This window comes from Hippocampus guttulatus, chromosome 11 (assembly GCF_054856545.1).
Source record: "Hippocampus guttulatus isolate MCC_2025c chromosome 11, RoL_Hgut_1.0, whole genome shotgun sequence".
NCBI classification, from domain to species: Eukaryota; Metazoa; Chordata; class Actinopteri; order Syngnathiformes; family Syngnathidae; genus Hippocampus; species Hippocampus guttulatus.
This window is the reverse complement of record NC_141271.1, coordinates 16,240,079-16,262,172: the sequence shown is the minus strand read 5'-3', so window position 1 is coordinate 16,262,172 and position 22,094 is coordinate 16,240,079. Positions and strand designations below refer to the sequence as shown.

The window sequence follows — 22,094 nt, the reverse complement described above, 5'->3', positions numbered from 1 at the left end:
GAACTTCAAAATATGATCCTCCCAGGTGAGAGCAAATGTGTGAGAGTGTGAGTGTATGTGTGTGTGTGCGTGTGTGTGTGTCTGCGCGCACCGTCTGTCAGTGCTCCCCTGTCCCCTTCATTTGGCCTCCCCAAGGACCCCTGTCAAGACAAGCCAGTCATATCTAGAGAGCCCACTGGGAGCAAAATGGCATCGATTTGAACGGGCCTTGCTGGTGTCAGCCAGCTTTTAATTCCCTCCTAGATCTCCTAAGAGCCTCAGCTTCCTCGACGCTGCAGCTTGGCACTCTTTTTTTTTTTTTTAAATCAAAAGGAATAATTTAAAACCGACAACGCAACTGCTTATGAATCTAAAAATCTCGCCACCTCTTTTGAACCGCACCGATGCACATAAACCACGGTGGGTACGTCTTTCTTGGAGCCTAAAATTCTTTGGGTCCGTCTGATGTCACCGCATTGCCGAGCAGCCATTCTGTCACTAACCGGTCTGCATGTCAATCATATAAGATGGTTTTCGCTGTATTTTTGTGTGTGTGTGTGGGGGGGGGGGGGGGGGGGGGACACAGGCATGCAGAAACAATCCGGAATACGTTTGTGTCTTCTCGAAGTGAAGGTGAAGTGAAAGTTTTAGGAACTGACTTTTGCACTGTCGACAGATTTGTGGCTGTGTTAAAAAAAAGAACGGCCCATTTCCAACTCAATATTTAATGGTGGGTGGTATTTTTGATGAAGTTGTTCCATGGCTGATTTCTTTTTTTCCAGTTTCAACGATCCATTTTTTAAAAAATCATTAAAGCACAGTAATTCACCATTAACTCTTGGCTAGATGAAAACCACCCCCGTTGGCATGCTCTCGCTGACTAAGCACGTCCCAATCTTTCTTCCCCCCCCCCCCAAAAAAAAAACCTGCCTTACAATGACTCCAATGATTATCTTGAAGCTCTATTATTTGATGATTGCGCAGGACGGCTATCTATTCCCATGACTGATAACGACCGTGTCTTGGCAATTTTGATGCTCGTGTGGACATCTCAAGGGTAAGCCATGAAAATTATGAGTGTAAGAAAGATTTTCAACAGTGGGCTCCCTGCATCGTTGCCTACATAGAATAAGGTCTTTAAAGCTCAAAGTCACATCGACACTACCTGGACACGTGTGCTACATTTTGAAGCAGGTCCAAAAATTATATCGCATTGAAAAAAAAAAGCAGCTTTTTCATCTGCCATTATATATTACATAGGATTAGTATGTACGGAAATGGGAGGTTTGGGGGGCGGGGGGGGGGGGGGTGATGGACAGGCTCATACGCTATAACCGCATGATAAGATCACACCCCCTGAATTAATCAAACTGAAAAGTCAAAGAAGTTGTCAACATTTACAAATTGGAATAGGCAAAGCAAGACAATCAGGGATGTAGCAGATGACTTGGGCAGATAGCAGCATCGTGCTGATGTCTGCCAAAGATAAACTCATCAATCTGTTAGTCTCCAAAATAGTACATCTGAGATTTATTTTTAAAAAATGTTTTCGATTTCACTGAAGCGTTTAGTGAACAATGGGTTTTTAAAAAAAATGCCAGAAAGAAAATTTCTAATTGGCACACTTGAACCGAGATGGTGAAATCTTTCAACTGGCCAACTCAAGTAAATAACGCAGCTATACATGACATTACTGTTCCCAAAACACATGCTGGGATGAACTAAAAATGACTTTTTGAACCACTGGAGCAATTTTCAAGTCTTGAGTGACGGACAGCAAGTTTGAATCAAAATCTTGTTTTTACAAGCTCAGCTGTTCCACTTTTGACACAACCTGCCAGGAATACCCGGACACATACAGAGTAATCTACCCTGAACAGCCGGTAATTAATATGAATGTTGGCTTCCACCAAAACCTTATTAGAGTTCAATTTGAGGCTTTCATCTTGCCGCACCTGTCAAATGTCTTCGGCGCCCCTGCGGAAGATGAAATAACTTTCGCAGATCGACGGGGAAAGGATGATGGACGACCGCGCCGGCGTCACTTAGCATAAATCCACCTGGCTTCAAAATGCATCTTGTGCCCCGGTGGTGGCTGCAGCAAATATGATTAAGCTGGATTACATTTAAAGCTGATATTAAAATGCGTTGCAGGTAAACACATCACGTTAGTCCTGCTGCTGATTTGACATTCCAAACGCATGCTTCCAGGCAAGACGTTAAGCACATGGAGATGCTGTCGAGTAGCGCGTCTTGTTTGGGTCACGCCTTTCACGACGGTGCAATATTGAGATATAGTCACCCGTGATGGCCTTGATTGATCACGATGATTGAACGGTAGAAAACGGTGAACTTATAGCCCCCCTTCTGAGAGCACCTCTTGAAGACTCAGACAAGGAAGTAAATTGTTTCACTTCGAGATGTCTGATAAACAACGCCGCGATCGTCAAGAATATTTGGTCTGGGCAGCAAGCCAGCATTCACTCCTCCACTGGCTGTTATTATTCAGCGGATGTAGCAAACAGGAGGCGGGCTGCGTGACGGTCAGCGCCAGTTTGCAGCGCTAATGCAATGACAGTCTCCTCAATCAAGAGCGGTTGTGTCTTTCGGTTGCCAGTACTTGTTGGTGAGCACAACACTCGTGTATTGAAAAATGAGAGTCATTCAACGCATGGGTGACTGCTAAAGTTGCACAGTCCGCCGCGGGATACTGATCAACCTTCAAAGTATTTCGGAATATTTTATCAATGGAAATGCAAATTGATTCAAGCCATCAAATGGGTGCGGTGTTTTTTTTTTTTCCGGAAACTTCCATCCATCCATTTTCCGATCCGCTTATCCTCACAAGGGAGGCCGGAGCTGGAATTTAACCCACAACCTCTGCACTGTGAGGTCAACGCGCTAACCACTGGACCACCGGTGCATAAAATTTGCATAAATATAAACAACTAAAACAGTTGAATCATACATTTCTATTATTCAGTACCAGCCAATTCTAGACCAAGTCTGAAAAGACGTTTAAAAACGTCTTTGGGAGCGAATGAGTTAAATGAATCCACTTTTTGCTGATGTCGAAATATTTTGAACTGTTTATGTCAATTGTACTTAACCCTTTCGGGGACGGCGGTTACTGCAGTGGACGTCTTATCGGGTTATCAGATTTCAAATGATCATTATTTGTGCATGAAAGGGTTAAAATTCCAGTGCCAACAAGAAAAATTTACTTGTAGCGTGATTTTTATAGATGCTCACTGAACGGTGCTTAGGCAGAGACATAACTCGTCACACGCGCTCGCGCACACGCACATACTCACATATAGACGGACGTGCGTTAGTTTCCTTTTTAATCCAAGCTTTTGGTTTGAGGCGGATTGTGTAACTTTCAAGTGCAGCGTGACTAAAATTAGTGGACATCCAGAGTTGCCCGTGGCAAGCATGCATAAATACCTTGTATCTGTGTCTGGCCTGCAAATGTGTGTGTGTGTGTGTGTGTGAATGATTTAAGAGAAAATGCTTTATAGCTCAGTATTTTTTTTTGTTTGTTTTTGAAGGAGGGCCAGACCCATGTGACCCAAAGGTGACACAAGGTCGTTCATTCAAATGCTTCAGGGGTTAGCAACTGCGGTCCTCGGGGGGCCACTATCTTGCATGTTGTGGATGTTTGCCCTCCTCCAGCGCACCAGATTCAAACAATCAGCTCATCAGCAAGTTCTGCAGAAGCCTGATAATCATGTTTTGATGATTTAGAATGAAAATATGCTAAGCCGGCCGGGTGTGCTTCATACCAGTGTAGAAGTCGCGCTCGCTTTCAAAAAGGTTGATGACCCCTGATGTGGACTGTTTGTCATCCAATCACAAGACAACACAGCAAACGGCAACCAGATCCTCCCCCGCCCCCCAAAAGCTACAAAGATAGTCGCCAAGGTCACACAAATGTGCACGTTTAGGCTTCCTTTTGTGATATAACATTCACAAGGGCTGGGACTATTTTTAAATTTTCAGGTTGATAGTAAAAACCACAAATGTGGAAGTAGCTTCACCCCTTAAAGAGATGAAGGATCATTCTTTGATCAGACTGATTTCATCAGGGCCAATATATTTGGTGCAAATACTCGGAAGCGTGCCAAAGGGAGTTTGGACAGAGATGTTAAAGTGTGCCGCCACACATCCTAATGAGAATCCATTACTGGCTCATTCAACCACAAACATACACACATTTTCATCCGGTGCACAAGCATCTGGCAGCAGTCACCCTCCCCTTGTCCCTAATGCCTCAGCGCCTGCCAATTACAAAAAGAAGTGATCAATCCCGCCGCAGCCTCGTTCGAGGAAATCGACTTCAATGACACCGACGACATGGCTGCTGTCGCTGAGCTTGACAACCACCGACACGCGAGTCGGACCGCGGCCAACTGGTCTTCAGCTGCTCTCGCTCCGGTGCCAACTAAGCTGGGGAGGGGATTGGGGGGGGGGGGGGGGGGGGTATAATGACATTTCAGGCTATTTTAAAATATAGATGGCGAAAAAAGCTTTGTCGAGTGGTAAAGAGTTAAGGCCCTTTGAAACGACAGCGTTCTGTCTGCAATTTAAGTTCGAATGTTGCATTTAAGTTACACTAAAATAACGTTAATATTTCTACGGATAGTTGAGAGTATTTTTTTTTAATGCAACTTAACTTTATTGGTTCGATTGTAGAGCAGCGAAGTTTGCAACCGGAAATGGCGTCATCAAATCAGAATTCGCGTACGAGGAAGCAGGAAGTAGAAACGATAGATCGTCAGCGAGAGAAACGTGATGGGAGTCGAATTCTAATCCAGCACAATCCACACACATTTTACGACTTTGGTAGCATCGCGGGTATGTTGTGTTGTGTTGTTATCGATGTACGCTTCTGTGACGCTTTATGTCAGAAAATGCTGTTCCGCGACATGCATTAAAAAAAAAAAAAGAAGTTAAATCTATGCTAGCGTCTGCTAATTGCGTTAGCGCAATGATGTTTCGCTTCTATGACGCTTGGGGTGATGTTAGCTTATTTTGTTGGTTGTGAATTGAAGGTAATATTGGCTTGTACTGTATTTTACAGTTTCACCTTTCTCTGCATCATTAAACCTGTGGACCAAGAATAACGTCTTCAGAGTCGTGGTGCAGAAGATGAGTTTAGCTGACTGTCCAAATCAGGCTGAGAACAGTACACGGCGTCATCACGCAACCCAGTGTGACTGTATAGCCATGCGAAGTCGCTGCGGATCAATATCGCCTATTCTGCGCATTTGATCTCCCTCCATATTTGCTTTCCATTCCTTTTTTTTCCCCCCATTTCACCGTCTTGTCGTCTCCCCTCCAAGAGCAATTGGGTATCATGTCGGTGTGAAAGCTCTCTGTGTGCGTCGACGCCCGCAAGCGGCCGCCATCTATGGGGAAACGGTCTTAAGTGTTCATGTTACTATTCGCAGACACGCGCACGGATTCACCTTTAGCCTCGTTGTACTCTTCGTGGATCTTTCCGACGGCTGCCAGACCCTGTTGTTCGTCCCGACAACCTGAGAGGAGAAAAGGACACAATCGAATGAACAAAAACACTTTTTTTTTTTAATCACAATGCAGGAAGTAAACTATGTTCAAGGTACGAAGGTAACCCCTTCACTTTACTGACTGTAACACACCTTAGAGATTCCATTTTGCCGGGTCAAAGACACACCCCCCGCGACCGTCGTTTAGAGAGACACTCTGCATATGAATGAAGCGCGCCTCTTGAAGAGAGAGACGGCAATATTACTGAGACGCTCCTGATATTTTCAAAAGGACCCTCACTTGACATGACTTGTCGTTTAGTTTGTTTTGGACAGAACTCGACAGGCCATTTTTAGCCCATACGTACTCAATTCTTCATATATTCTGTTCTCTTCCGAGATCTACGTTGCGTAGTTTCACTGCACACTCATATTATTATTCCACACACACATATTATTTGGGAGAATGAGAGGAAAAAAACTATTAAAAAAAAACGGTCGTGACTTTTCATTTCCACCTAGACGGAGCATAAAAGCTCTCACGGACACGCTCATCGTGGATGATCACGCAGGCCTTTTCAAGGGCACGGCATCATTTAGCCTGATGCGCTGTTGCTGTCTCACTAAATTCACGCGCAAAAGCAAACTAACTCTTGCAATAACTCCAAATGGGATAAAAAGGATTTCGATTGAGAAATAACGCTAGAAAATTTCACACATGCTCAAAAAAAAAAAACCTCTCTTTGTTAGAGCTGTGTCAAAAAAATGTCCGACAAAAGAGGAATCCTTGAAAAAATGGAACACAAATATGGATCCACTTTTCAAAATAGGAGTTCTTTCCCTGACACGGAGGACTAATCCAAGAGAGTTGAGAAGAAGATCTAAACGTGACAACTGAACTTACTCGCGGGGACCAAGCGTTTCTTCAAACGCGTGGTGGATTTACTGCGTGCTCGTTGAATTATACACCTTCGGTTTTGCCGAATCAATCCCCGAGTGAGAGGATGCGGCGCATCCGGAGGTTGATCCTTGTGCGTACTTACTCTCCGTACACGAAGGTCATTTCTCATTGCTTGCAACGATTGTTTCATTACTGAAAATAGGTGCCTTGCTTTTTCCGACGTCAACGAGCACAAAACACACGGCAGCTTGAGTGTTCACAGATTTCCATCAGTTCGGATGATTGAAATTTGTTTACCGCGAGATGAGATTTTTGGGGTGTGTGTGACTGTGATATACAAAAACCACACATGCAGCATTGTACATGTGGTCGGAATGTATTCTATCGTAACACCGATGACGAAAGTCTCTCTGCGAAACTGTTACTGTCCGCATTAGCTTTTGTATGTTTATTTAAAAAAAAAAAAAAGTTCTCATCATCATCTTGTCATTCTATAAATGATGTTCCAGTCGCCTTTACAGTGCCTCTACTTACGAAATTAATTGGTTCTGAAAGAAATTAGAAACTAGAAAATTTGTAAGTAGAGGCGCGTTTTTTATGTAAATGCCCTAATCCGTTCCAAGCCCCGCCCACCCCCCAAATTCAGACATAAATGTTTCCTGAAGCATAAAAATGCATCAAAATATCAAACATATACATGTTACAATTAGATTGTTGCACAATTTATTTTGTTTTCACGCTTGAGATTGGAATGGAAAATGTTGAATTAACCTCGTGGCGTGAAGAGAGATGAGGCGCAACAACATTTTTGAACTGTGAAGGTCCCACGTGATTCATCTCAAAATTGTGTGCACGGTGCTGGCATGAAAAGCAGATTACAAATTCTCAAATCGGGTCGGTTTTATACGGAGTGCACCAAAGTTTTTTTTGGAAAACTTGAGACAAGAAGGAGCGAAGATTCCACTTCCGCTCATCCTAAAATCTAACTCGAATTTCTTGTTTCTTCCAAAACGTTTCCTCAAAAGACAGCACACGTGTCACGGCGTCCCTTTTTTCGCCTTCTTGAGAGTGAATGACAGCCCGTTGAAAGCAACCTGGGATTTACTGTCGCTGGCAAACGATTAATTATGGATGAAATACTCCACCGGCGGTGTTAACACTTCCTAATGCTGATGGGTGGGGATCGGGGGAATAGTGTGGAGGATATGAAGAGAAGGACATCTGTGTATCCGTTCGAGGAGGACATCATAAAATAAATGCACAATACAACAGCCCGTTTTTTTTTAACAAGGGCATTTGATAGATTATCGGCTTCGTTATCAGTGTGCATTATTCAGTGTTATTTTCTTCACTTCAAATATTGACACAGAATGCAAAAAAATGTAAAGTCGCGGCTGTTTGGACTGTCACCATCTTTTTTTGGGGGGGGGGGGTGAGAGGACTGTTATATTTTTTTCTAAACACAGCAAGAGACGAATAAAATCAAACTTGATGTGAATGTAGAATAAGGCGTACAGAATCAAGGTCATCTTTGATGGCGGGAGGGGGGGGGGGGGGCATTTTAGACAAAATCAGCCAAAAGTGGATTCATTTAATAGAAATGTATGATTCAACTGTTTTATGTTGATTATATTTATGCAAATTTTATGCACCGGTGGTCCAGTGGTTAGCGCGTCGACCTCACAGTGCAGAGGTTGTGGGTTCAATTCCAGCTCCGGCCTTCCCGTGTGGAGTTTGCATGTTCTCCCCGGGCCTGCGTGGAAGACGATACTTACCTATGTACAAGAATTAACTGAAACATGGAATGCCTCGCAAATTCTCATCTGATTTGCTGGCTAAAGAAGAGTCATATTGAAACAAAAGCCCGCTGCAACGAGTTTCACGGCAGCCTTTCAGCAATTGGGGCTATCCTCTGCGGAGAATCACTATGCTGGACACCACAACAAAACGGAGGGTATGAGCTTGCTGCCTCTGGAAGCCGACAAACGGGCAGAAAGAAAAGAGATGGATAGTTGCGACCAAAGCTGGTAGGGCAATATCACTGCGCTAGTCTTTAAAGAAAAAAGATCTATTTGTGGGAAAATGGACTTTCTATAACAGCCAACCCTCGGGGAACATAAAAGTGTTAAACCAACTGGCTTTCTGGGGACTGTTTTCGACACCCTGAAGACTATTTTCCTCTGTTATTGCTCTTCTATTTCCTTGAGATGCAACATCTTATTTGTGACTGGCTCTATAATGTTTTCAGAATGTAAAACTGAATATTATGGGTCATTTAGTTAAATAGAGTTTAATGGCATGCCCTCTGCAGATTGGACCTCAGAAAAAAAAAATGTAAAAAATCTTTCCAAAACCTCCCCCGAGGTACAAGAGTAAAAGGATCGGGTATTCTGACTCACATTTCTAAATGATGGCATTGAAGCAAAAGAAGATGAAAGGATACGCGAGTCAAAAAAATGAGCGGGCAAGGACACTGCCACCATCTACTTGACACTCACGCATACCATTTTATGACAAGGCACTTTGATTTATTGCTGTTGTTGGATTTATGATAAAATCGTGTCTTTTACTAATTCTAAAACATATGATGATTGTTGAAAAAGCACTCTTCCGGTTATGATTTACTGCTATTGTTACTGCTTCGTAAATGATGTTGCAAAGTTGAACGTTAAAAGCCGGACACCGATATCTGACGCCGCTCTGTCAAATGTGTGTTTATGCGGTTATCTGCTGTCGCCATGCTGTTTACACGGCGGCAAAGTGGAATATAATACTGTACCTATGATAACACGTGCCCCCAGTTTGGCCATGTGGCGGGCGACTTCATAGCCGATTCCCCTGCCTCCTCCCGTCACTATGGCAACCTTGCCATCTTGTCGGGGCATCGCTGGCAGAGGCAGAAGAGGACACACAGTTATCAGATGTAACGTCATGAGATAAGGAAGACATTTATATACGTTTTCGAACCGTTCAAAGGCATGCGGGTTGAATGTCGTTAAATATGCGGCAGTAATTTGTGGTTGTTAAAATATTCATCCGTACATTTTTTTATAGCGCTTCCTCATTCGGGTTCATGAGTAGGCTGGAGCCTATCCCAGATGACTTGGGGCAAGAAGCGCCATACTGGACTGGTCAAAAATCGATGGCAATACATGAACTTTCCACCTGGTGTGAAAAAAAAAATCATGAAGAATGAACTGAATGTTCTGGACAGAAATGAAACCCCAAACCTAAACAAAATGTGCATGACGGTACAATGGCGTAAATCTTTTCTTAATCCAAATCTGTTGCGTCGGTGGTGTATGAACGGAACTCGGTGGTAAAGCGATGAGCTCCTCGTAGGTTTAATTGTGCTTTGTGGTGATTGGTTGATAGCTAATTGACTCGCAACCAATGGGCGTCTTGTGCTCTATTTCAAACCAACCTGCATCGTGAAAACAGATCATTTAAACGTTACCTGAAGCGACAACAAAGACCGACGCGGCCGCGGATCATTTATTCATAACTCCCCCAAATGTTTCACCTTTCCCTTGAATTCGGCGTAAACATTATGCAGTAAAAAGCACATATTAGACCACGTATCAAGGTCACCGAGTGTACTGCCGCAAGAGGAAGCGAGCTGTCAAACACGGACCGGCAACAAGACTGAACCAACCTGGCAACTCAAAGCGTTTGCCGAACAGCTGATTCACAAGAACCTTCAAGCCGAGCAGGTAAAGCTTGATCGCTGACACCAAACGAAACAATACAGGGGAGAACATTAGATCGGTTGTTTGTTTTTATCTAGGGTGGAACAACTCGCTAGCTTGCAGAGGGAAAGAGAAAAGAGCAGCTACGAGAGCATGCGTGTGTGTGTGTGTGTGTGTGTGTGTGTGTGTGTGTGTGTGTGTGTGTGTGTGTGTGTGTGTGTGTGTGTGTGTGTGTGTGTGTGTGTGTGTGTGTGCAGGACACGTTCCAATATGAAGTTGTCATTCCCTCGCGTCCTTCGTCCCAAAGTACTTAACAGGAAGACACTTCCGAAAGCTACATAGCATTTCATTTCAAAGCTATTAGAACAAAAGCTCACCTTTTAACTCGATTTTTTTTAAAGCTTGTTTATTTTCTCCTTTGTGAAAGTGATCATTTCACAGTTAAGACCAAGGAGTTGGCACACGTGTGCTCAAAAACACTTTAGAGGGGAATACAGTGATCCCTCACCTATCACCGTTAATGGGGACCGAGACCACCCGCGAAAGAGGAAAATCGGCGAAGTAGGTCCCACCCGCCCCCTGTACAAGTATGAGTATATATAATATTTATAAGGCCAAATTTAGAACTAAATGTTTGCACTAATTAACATTACTTAATTCGATATACTAAAATATATATGTATATGTATGTGTGTATAAATTAGATTAGGTTAGTGTATGAATAACAAAATACAGTACATGTAGGACTGTATATGTTGCTCTATGTGACTCGCTGTTGTTTTGCTGACTTTAGCTGCCTCTCGCAGACCTTTTGTGGAACTTTTGCGGCATTTTCACTTTTTTGTGGGGGGATGAATGCTTTTGATAACTCCGCAATGCACTGAAACCATGAAAAATGAACCACGAAGTAGCGAGGGATCACTGTACACCAAAATAATGGGATATGTGGGCCGCACACATTACTGTGCCTACCCCTGGCCTGGATGATAGAAGGGTGAGAATTGTATTTTACAACTTTCAATACAAATCATTTTAAATATACTGTATGTGTCTCACTTCTGTGCTTTCAGCTCATCATAAAAACAGCTTTTATCTTCACATGTATGAATATATTAGTTGCATAAAATGTGGAACTGGCCGACTTTATGTTCACATTTGCCTTGCAGGCTCAGACCTTTAAAATAGAAGATGCCACGTTGAGTCATTTCTAAACGTACGATGATCGTTCTGAGATATCACCATGCATGATCACATAATGTACTTGATCGGATTTAGTGCTGGATCTCCGCAGCTCTGTGAATGTTAATTTAAGTTATTCAAGTGCAAATTGAGGGCACTTGTGGTTTAAAGGAATAAAGGGACTCTGTTTGGTACATGGGTCGACTCCGTGCATGAAGCAAAATGGAATGGCTGCACAGAGTGTCGAATGAACATTCCCTTTACATTCATCATATTGCCTTGGTCTTATTGCCTGTTGCCCAAGAGATCACACATGATGGAAGCAACAGAGCGACTTGTGTGAGCTGTCATTTCCCAACATGTGCTACAAGCATGTCTCTGCAGCGGAACCTCACTCGTCTGTGCGTTCTCAGAGCGAGTTTCGCGTCACCCGTCGAGTCTCTTAATCATCCAATAGAGCACACAACGTAAACATTTGTTTAAAATTGCAAACTTACCACGATAATTTTTTTTTGGGGGGCTTTCCAAACATTTGACCTGGGCCAGTTGGACACATTTTTGTCACCACCATCTTCCAGGTCGTAAGAGTTTCGTGAGGATTTGCATAAATGTCCCCATGCAAGAAATCACTTAAAATTAAACCGTGTCGGGCGAAGCATTTCATTTCATTCATTCCGCCGTAGCAAGTTTTATACATCAATACACCATATATTTCACCCCGGTCAACAGTTTCACCTTGGCGCAGGTCCGCCTTCATTTTCAAATCCTGCCATAACAACGTTCCCAGAGTTATTCACACTAAATTCAAGTATGTTGACACAGTGCTAAAAAAAAAAAAAAAAAAATCTCTGAGGAATTGAAATTGTCAGTGTGGTGTCATGAATGTTAAATTTGGACGCTGACACCGCCAGGCACACTGGAGGACAGAGCGCTTGGCGAAAAAAAGGAGACAGAATAAGAGCTTCGTTACAGTCATCGGGAAGTATTTGAAGCAAATGAATGCGGCGCGGCATTAGCACAAATGTGAACAGACAACCCACTGCCGGGCTGGATTGTGATTGGCGTGCCCAACAGGAGCCACCTGAATTATCACGGCACTCAAAGTAGGCCAGCCAAAACTCTTCCAACATTTCTCTTAAGGACAAACACGGGGTTATGCAGCATCATTTCACTTTTTTTTTTCTTCTCCGTAGAAGGACTGATTGATTTGTCTCACCCGCTAAACATTAGCTATGTTAACTATGTTGACCACACGCTCCCTATAATTAATTATTGGACTTGAGCGGCAAGAGATTGTGTCACCGCCACTGCGCTTGGACAAAATGCTCATCCTTTCCCCCACACGTGTTGCTGTTAACGTGAGCCGAGTGGATGCGTGTGTGTGTGTGTGTGTGTGTGTGTGTGTGTGTGTGTGTGTGTGTGTGTGTGTGTGTGTGTGTGTGTGTGTGTGTGTGTGTGTAAGTCTTTGTTCTCCCACAGCCTGAGAGGTTGAGGGTCAGCGAGGCGAGCCAGCCTGCTATTGTTTAAAGGAAATTGCATCTCACGCATGACTGTGGGATGATTATTTGGGATGATGGGACGTCAGGGAGACAGCTCTCCATATACACCCTCTCTCTCGCTCTCTCTCTCTCTCTCACCCCCACACACACACATACTCTGAGGCATACGGGAAATAGGACATGACAGGAGGGCGTGTGATGTAAACAATATGTGAACCGCATCAAAATAGCTCCAACAGTCACCTCGTTTTTTTTTTTTGTTGGTTTTTTTTTTTTGTTAGTTTTTTTCATGACAACCATTGACTGGCTCCAAAATCTGACTTGTCTCACTTCGTAAATCAAGGCGGGTATTAGGATCCGCCGGATATGATGATGAGTGTTTGTTTGTGCAGGCTAAAAAAGAAAATGGCCCTTGTTTTTCATCAGGCATGGGGCATACGAATCAGTTGATTCATTCATTAAATGACTGAATTGAAAAATGTGGTGGTGCTGTTCATTCCAATTCAACAAGTTTGCGCAAGTTGAGCTGTGCAGGATTCTGCGGAGTATGACACCAGCATCAAAATAGGAGTTCAGAACATTCAGTGGGAGACGGAGCGATACCTGGCAAGCCATTATAAATATCAAGGTTGTGGCAGTGGAGTTGCAAAAACACTTTTTTTTTTTCCACTTGGTGTCTTTTTCTTTTGTGGCCGTACACTCACAGGGACAAAGTCAGACTCTCGTGGGAAGGACTCACGGCTCAGACACTAACGAGACAGCACATGAGCACGCAGAGACCTCCGCAGGGATTGCGACAATTTACAGTCTGAAGAAGCACAAAGGGACAAAGCGTGACTGCGTCTTTGATTGCAACAGGTGGAATGAATGTATTTTGCTAGTGGGGATGGCTCTCCCCTCACCGAGCGCCGCTGTTGGCTGGTGGCAAGTCGGAGCTAGCGGTGGAACTGGAGGAAAGAAAGTAATGTATGCCCACGCTTTTGAAAGCCTGCACTGAACTCTTGATCCTTTTACAATAAGTATTCTCTCTGGCAACAACGTGAAGTATACCAGCACACTTGAAGGAGATCCAAAATGAGAACTGCAGCAATCTGTCATCACGGTTGCTCAGGGTTCAGGTAACGACCAATCTGGGCTCAGTTTACAAACGTCACATGATCAAATTCAGGGAAGCCCTGATTGGTAGTCACTTGAGCCCTAGGACAACTGTGATGTCATTTTTAGTCGACAGCAAGTGTCAAAATGGCCGCCACCTTAGATGGAGAAAAATGGGTGGAACTTGGGTGGAGCTTTCATATTCCAGAAATGCAATCTTAATCAGAATGCTGTGTGTATACTACTAGGGGCACATCCATCTATCCATTTTCTGATCCGCTTTATCCTCATGAGGGTCGCGGGGGGTGCAGAAGCCTATTCCAGCCGTCTTCGGGCAGTAGGCGGGGGACACCCTGAACCGGTTGCCAGCCAATCGCAGGGCACACAGAGAGAAACAACCATCCGCGCTCACACTCACACATAGGAACAACTTTGAGTGTTCAATCAGCCTGTCATGCATGTTTTTGGAATGTGGGAGGAAGCCGGAGTACCCGGAGAAAACCCACACAGGCACGGGGACACCATGCAAACTCCACATAGGAAGGCCGAAGCGGGAATTGAACCCGGTACCTCTGCACTGTGAGATCGGCGTACTAACCACTTGACACCGGGTTGCCACTAGGGGCACATTGAACCTTTTATTTTTTTACTTCCCCTTTAAAATGAAAGAAAAAAAAACATACTGTAATAAAGACATTGTATTTTACCCTTTGACATTTTAAGTCATGCAGCACATCTTGCAAGACTATCCTGGTACTTTTATATACAGTAAATACCCAGTGTGTATGTGTGTGTGGATAATTTTTCTCATAATACTCTACAATAAATCTATTTTGACACACACCAAAAACAAGACATTTTTATGTTTTGTTTATCCGACCGTCTGTGCTGAATCACATTGGTTTGTGCAGGTGTTCCTATTGTTGTGACCAGCGAGTGCACATATTTAAGTAGCAAGTATTCAGGACATGAATTCAGATGAGTTTGAATGTGAAGTCATTAATGTAAATAATGCGCACGCTTCCATTTGGAAGAAAGTCACATTGCATATCGTAACTTCTTGAAACAAGCTCGCCTGTAGCTACTTTACATGTGTCAGGAGATGAATACATGAATGAATGTGATGTGTGTGCATGCGCATGTGTGCGTGTGTGTGTGCTGTTGAGAATTCATCAACTAAAATAAGGATAGTGGCTGGCACCAATTAAGTGTGTCATTAATTTACACACACACACACACACGGGTTGTTTGTTTGATTGATTTGGTTGTTTGTTTGTTATGAGTCCGTATCAAATTCGAGATGTTTTGTCTTCCTTTCTGTCTTTTTTCTTTTTTTTTCCCCCTCCCATCTCTGACTTCAGGCTTGCATGGACACACAAAGCCTTCAAAGTGCTGTGTGCACGCTCCGCTTCCTTGGCATCCGGCCCTTCACCGCCCCCTCCGTTTAACCTGGTCATCCAGTCACACAAACACACACACACAACGGACCAACGTGTTGGGCCTTGAGTGTGTGTAACTCGAAAGGGAAATAAAGCGAGATACAAAGCATTCAAGAATGTGATTCACCCTTCAGATGATTCGGGGCACAATAAGAATGGGACGCTGGTTGGGCATTTCCCTAAATGTACTTGATTGAGTATTGAGATTTTGAGATATAATTAATAATATGACGTGTCACTATACTTGTTTAAAGACGTATTTATACACTTGACTTTAAAGCGGTTGTTTTCGGTGGCTCCGGGCATCCACCTGTCGATAGTTAGCGAAGTTTTCTCTTTCTTTAGAGACATACTGGAGGGAAATTTAAAGGGGGAAGAACAAAAAATTAAAAGGATCCTTCCATGGCCATGCCAAAGCTGTTTATGAAACAAGGTTAGTAGTCTTTGTTTTTCGGTCAATTGTAAACCGAGGTTCTGCTATATTGTTAAAAAAAAAAAAGAGAGATTCGACACGTCTGTGTCATTCATAGCAGACGTAAAATGTCAAACACGTATTTTATGGGGTGCCCTATCAAGCGCTAATCGTGAGTCTTCCTAAAAAATCCCTGTGTGATTAATAAAAGTATTTCCCAATTCAAGGTGGAAAAGCCTCAGAACTAACATTTCAATGAATAACAACAACAAAAAAAGTGGTAATAAGACAGGAAATATATTTGCATGGAAGATGATTAAGACGTCTCATTATAAAACGGCTTAAAGTTTTCCCCCAGGGAGTCCATGCGAATGATAATGAGCGAGATTGCGTGTTTAAAAAAAAAGTGTCAGGGAAAAAAGGAGATTTGTGTGTTTGATGTTTTAAAAAAAAAAAAAGTTCGCTTATTACGACTCTCACTGTAGATTAGAGAGTTGCATGCGTGTATATTGAACTGGCTACCTGGCCAGAGGGGTGTCGGATGTGATTTATACGTGAAGTGGTGTTTCCCTCCCGGTGAGTTCTAAAATGCTAATAATGTAGCAGTTTAGCCTGAAGGGATTCTATCATGCTGAGTGTATCACATGTTCGCCCGTTGGGAAGCATGCGCTTGGGAATGTGGACTTGAAAGTGAAAAATGAAGGAAGGAGGAGAGAAGCGTTCGTGTGTTCTGTGTGTGTGTGTGTGTGTGTGTGTTCTGTGTGTGTGTGTGTGTGTGTGCTGAAGCTCGGACACAGAAGACATGTGTCACCTCAGCTCCAGTGGCATCCAACTAAACTGACATAAAGCTCCCGAAGCGGCCCCTATCTAAGATGGACTTTACATAACGGCTGAGTCACTCGCAATCTATTTTTATGGCTTTGAGGTGTGCGTGCTTCAGGACAACTATCTTCCGCGGAGCCAATTTGAGTTGAGGGTGATGACATATTTGTGACGTTGGGACATGGCAGACGGCCTTCTCCGCCTCTTCCGACCGAAAGACACAGTTGAGGACGCAATGATTTTAACAGCACCAAGCGTGAACAGTATAAAGGCGGGAAGTATTGTTTATTACTCTTTGATTACACTTTGCTGGTATGCTTGTTTGTTTGTTCGTAGAATTAAGCAAAAATAATAATAATAAACACGAAAGTCACAAATGTTCGATTCGCAAACTTTTCTGACGAATGTTGGCGAAAATCAAGTGGTCGTTTATGTCATGAGCGACTTTTAGCGATGTTGAGAAACGATGAGAAACGTTCGCGCGGATATTTGGGAAAGTGTTTGCTGAACGACAGAGGGCGACTGTTAGCGACTCTTTGGGACAGCATTGTGAAAATTAGCAACTATTTGCTTCGCCTTTGCCACTGTATAGGGAACTTTCGCAAACATTCGCCGCGCCGATGTGGGCTTGAATTTTGTGGGAGTGACTACTATGCATAGCAAAAATCTAGGAAAGTTTTTTCGTTACTGTCACGATTTCCCCATACAGCAGTTTCATCGTTGGTGTTCTGATGCCATCTAGTAGCGATTGTTGGCCGGTAAAAATTATCGCATAGAAAAGTTCCACCCGAAAATGGTTTCTGTGCACATTCACCAGTGCACACTAAAAGACACAATTTGGTTTATTCCCTTATGGGTGTCAGCCCACGAGGTTTGTGTGTGTAAGTTGAGGGGTTCGCTGTTTTTAGTGGATATCTCTACATTACGAATGACAAAAGGAGAGATGGAATCCTTTAATGCGGTTTATTAAAAGGGGGAAAAAAAGACGTCTACACCGCAGCACGTTCGAGAACACAACTCTCGTAACTAAAATCACTTCCTGCTTCTCTTACTTCAACAGCCAATCAGAACCTGTCAACATAAAAACATGTCCAAGCAATTATTAAACAACAGAATATCCTTTAGGTATGCTTAACATGAAATAATATGATGCTCGAACATAAAATGACCATTAACTCATTCAGTACCAGCCAATTCTGCACCAAGTCTGAAAAGACGTTTAAAAACGTCTTTGGGAGTGAATGAGTTAATAATATAACATAAGCTTACATGTGCATTTTATGTTCAATCAATTGTCTTCATGGTTTTTGTCTTTTGTTTTGTAACGTCACTTATTTTGTATGTTTCATGTTCGCGGGACCAGTTCTCACGGATTGCCAGGAATTAAACCCAGTACAGTATTTTTATTTGGACTTCGTGTCGTCATTCATGCCGCATCCTGAGGGCGCTACAGGCGTGTATGTCTCAAACAGAGAATCATGATTTTTGAACAGTAAGAAAGATGAGAAAACTCGAGTTAGTCATGCGCTTTTTCAATGATGTCCCCGTTCCAAGCTGAGTGTTGGTACTGCTCAAGGGTTTGTTTGTTTGCTGCCTTTACAGCAGCTCCTCTACTTTTTGTTCTTCTACTTTCTTCCTTTCATAACTCTGCTGCTGTAAATTGTGGATTTCTCCATTGTAAGACGAATAAAGGTTTTCTTATTCTTATTTGGTTGTTTGTTTTTCACTGTGGATGTAGTGACTATTTTAGTGAGTACTGTAAGGGGGCTGCACTGCTGGAAGCTAATGATTCACTGCGACAACTACACATTGTATTATTAGATTATTGCTGTTCTTCAAAATCCCATCATCGACCAAGACATCATTGTGGCTTAATACTTAAAAACAAACAAACAAACAAAAACAACTTCTGTGTCTGTAGGTTTATCGATATGCACACTGGGAAAAAAAATGGATTACTCATTGGGCCATGTCTCCAGAAAGTAAAATGAAAATGAGCCTTCCCCATTCCCGTTGAACTTCATATTCATTGTATTGAGTATACGATATGCTGTAAAGTGCATGTTTTAGTTAAAAAATAAAAAATAGATAAAAATGAATTAATGGCAAGCGGGCAGTGTCCATGCGCACAGCAAAATATCTGCGCTTGTTGCAAATATGCAAGTTTGTTGGCAGGGTGGACATATTTCTCTAACATTATTCGAGGAGCACCTGGTGGACCTTCACTTAGCAACATGATTCATTTAGCAAGCTGACGGTTTACGGTACTGCTTACCAAAAATATTTTGAATTGGTGACCAGGCTTTTTTTTTTAAATCAACTGACATGTCACCGTGACCGAGTGGACATCCAACGACACAATTATGAGACACAAGTGTCAATATTTTTACGCTCGCAACACGCCGCGGTTTTAACCTACTTTGAAAAAAGGCAACGCTTTCATGCACCCTGTTACCTGATAACATGATCAACTGTCCACCGTAGTAACCGCTGTCCCTGAAAGGGTTAAAACCATATTTATAAAAAAAAAATAGAATAAAATCAATAAAAACATGATTTAAGCATTTCTTACACGCACTGTAGTTCGCTGAGCAGTGTGTGGAACCTGCCAAATCTCACACATTCCATTAAAATTAAATTAAATTATCCTCAGAAGAGGATAGTTTGAGTGTGGGGAGGTTTTTTTCCCCCTCTCCCTACCCAGTGTTTTCCTTTCTGAATTCTGACTGTAATTTCCCCATTGCGGGACAAATAAAGGATATCTTAAAAAAAAGTAAAATGAAGGAAAAAACAAGACTTATTGTATTGGTTAGCCGCTTAGAATAAGACCGCAGCGTTTCATCATCCTGCCACATTTTCATGACGACCGATGAAGACACCAAAGACACTTTATAGTAATATTGACCCATTTACACAGCCAGTAGCAGCCCAAGACTTTTGCAAGTCTTTGAATGTCTTTGTGTCACGCTTATGACAGCTGACATTTGTTGGTGGGAAACAATCATGTCGACATTTGCAAAGGCAGTCTTAATATTGAACCGGGAGGACTAAATCAGCGGGCTTTATTTAAAAGACACACATTTCTTTCCCCCCGTGTATCTTACACGGCCAGAATAGTAACTTCCTGCAGCTTCAATAATTCACTTTCAATCTTCCATATTTTATGACTTCAATCTTGATTGAACCTGGCTCTATCAAGGTGTATCAATGTTGAGATATTCTGGCAGCCAGCAACTTTATTTCTGTGGTTGGGGGAGGGTGGATGAGGGAGGGAGGGGAGGGGGGGGGGGGGTGCTAACTCAATCATAAAAAAATAATGGGATCACCTCTATAGGCAAAATGAAATCACACCAGCATAATGCAAATTCAAATTCACACACGCCATTAGTTGTGCAGGTCTTTGGGACACATACACACCAAAAGCATACAACAGCTCATTGTTATTTTAACACAAGACACACACACAGACCTGTCTCCCAGCTTTCCTGCTCTACTTTTTTTTTTCCATCTGTCATTCTGGAGCATTGCAGTGTTAAACTTCCTCCTACGCTGACACACACACACACACACACACATAGTGTATTTCTTTTTCTTCGTTAATGTTTGTTACGCCACAGCCGAGGAGAGCGACAAAGACAAACCGTGTCAGTGTTAATAACAGACAGACTGTTGTCACACACCTTCTTGTCCTTGCTTTATTTTTATGTCATTAGACATGCTGGGACTGGCAGAGCCGGGGCTATCATTTTATGTCTACATTTTGTGTGAGTGTGTGTGTGTGTGTGTGTGTGTGTGTGTGTGTGTGTGTGTGTGTGTGTGTGTGTGTCTAAGCGAGAGTCGAAGGGTACCACAGGTTAGTTGTGACTATTTACAGGCTATGTACAGGTTACTATGACTCATTTGGTGGTCTGGTCAAAGTGGGCGCCCGCCAGAAGAACCGCTGTTCCCGTTGACGAAACCGTTTTAAGGAGGCTGCACTTTGGCTACTCGTGGATTTTAAAATATCACAGTGGGGCGCCAAGATTCCAAATATTCACCTCTCGCTTTAGTTGTGAGCTGTTCTGCGGTTTACAGTCTCCCGGCTGTTTAAAAAGCGGAATAGCGATGCGGAGACCCCCAGACAGGTGTCAAACCTGCAGGCGGCTTCTATCACTTTGCCATCTTTTCATCTGCGTGTATTTGTCATATCTGGGAGACTTAAAGGAGCACGGAAAAAGATGACATCTGAAACGAACTGGCAATTTGTAAAGCACGCGAGGCTTCCTGTTATGGAAGCAGCGTGTCCTTGACGTGTCCTTCGCACCCTCCACTTTGGAATATATGCAAATGTACAAACTATCTGGATTTGAGGGCACTCTGGAGCAAGATGTGAGAATGCCAATCACCCCCTGCACCCCCTCCACCACCATTAAATAGCTTTATGGGTCATGTGACAGCACGCATCCTGGCACGGCGGGGTCCAATGTGGCTGGAATAGAGATACGTCCCCCATTAAGTGTGCTCAATAGATGCATTTGGATTGTAGGAAAGAACATTATTTCCTGTAGGATTGTCTGGAGCGGGCTGACTATATACAAGCCTTCCCGATGTCAAAGGGGAATTGATTGCATGAAATGCCGGAATATTCACGATATGAATTTTGAAGCCGTATTGTAAGAAATTTTCCAACGAAAGGGAGCCAAATCTAGATAATCCAGTTAGGTGGGATTTAATTTGCCCATGTGGAAACCTCCAACGCAGACCAAGATGAACTGAGCATGAACTAATGCTGCAGCCAAAAAGGGGGGAGGCAATATTGCCACAAAGCGAGGTAAACATTGCTGGTTCCTGACCTTAAGAGGACTCGCGTGCTTCCTTTACCGCAATGTCACCGGCGGTCAATGCACGACCCGAGCCCGCCTCGACGGGAGTCTGCACCCTGTCTCATAATTGATTAGGTGGTGGGTGGTGCGCTCAAGTTGGAAAAGGGGGTAATTTAGAGGGTGGTGAGGGGGGGGGGGGCAAAGGTGGTTTACGCGCAGCCCGCGCGCACATTGACGCGTAACTTAAAAGCAAGAAACACACAATTGGACAGAGAGCGAGAGAGAGAAAGAGAGAGAAAAAAAAACCCACTCACGCGGTGACCCCGCGCTCCTCCATTCGTGAGACTCCCTTCCTCCTTATTCTTCTGGTTTTGCTTTGAAAATGAAAGGAATCCTCAGATGCCGTGGTCGCAGTCCACGTCCCTGCAAATGTACCAGAGGATCACGTAGAGGATGAGGAGTATGGCGAAGATGAAGAGTGCGACTAGGATGGCCTTGGTCACCGGAGAGATGAGCGACTGCATGTCAGGAGCAGAAGCCGGGGCAGGAGCTGCGTGGCTCTCCGCGTCCCTTTCCGTCCTCAGTCTGCTTGTCTCTGCCACACTCCTCCTCTTCCTCCTCCTCTCCGGTGGCAACTGTTGAGGAGGACGGAGCCCCGAGGGGGCTACACGCACGCACGCACGCACACGCACGACGCACGACGCAGGAGATCCACTCAGCGAGTCAAGCGTGGTAGGGGCTTCCCCTCACTAAAGGCGGCACAAGGG

At 43.5% G+C, this 22,094-nt stretch overlaps 1 protein-coding gene across 2 annotated transcripts in view; it reads right to left on the bottom strand.

The window, feature by feature from the left end:
- LOC147198343 (polyprenol dehydrogenase-like) overlaps positions 1-22,061 on the bottom strand; it is a 30,219-nt gene extending 8,158 nt beyond the window's left edge. The window contains exons 1-3 of one of the 2 annotated variants that reach the window (XM_086123893.1): positions 21,642-22,061; positions 9,170-9,277; positions 5,451-5,519 (exon numbers count right to left, since the gene is read on the bottom strand). In XM_086123893.1, coding sequence (XP_085980019.1) covers positions 5,451-5,519; positions 9,170-9,275 — 175 coding nt within the window. In that variant the 5' untranslated portion in view covers positions 9,276-9,277; positions 21,642-22,061. Of the gene's footprint in view, positions 1-5,450; positions 5,520-9,169; positions 9,278-10,045; positions 14,333-21,641 lie in introns of those variants that run through there. The other variant, XM_086123892.1, reaches the window with a different exon arrangement.
- Between the last annotated feature and the right edge of the window lie 33 nt (positions 22,062-22,094).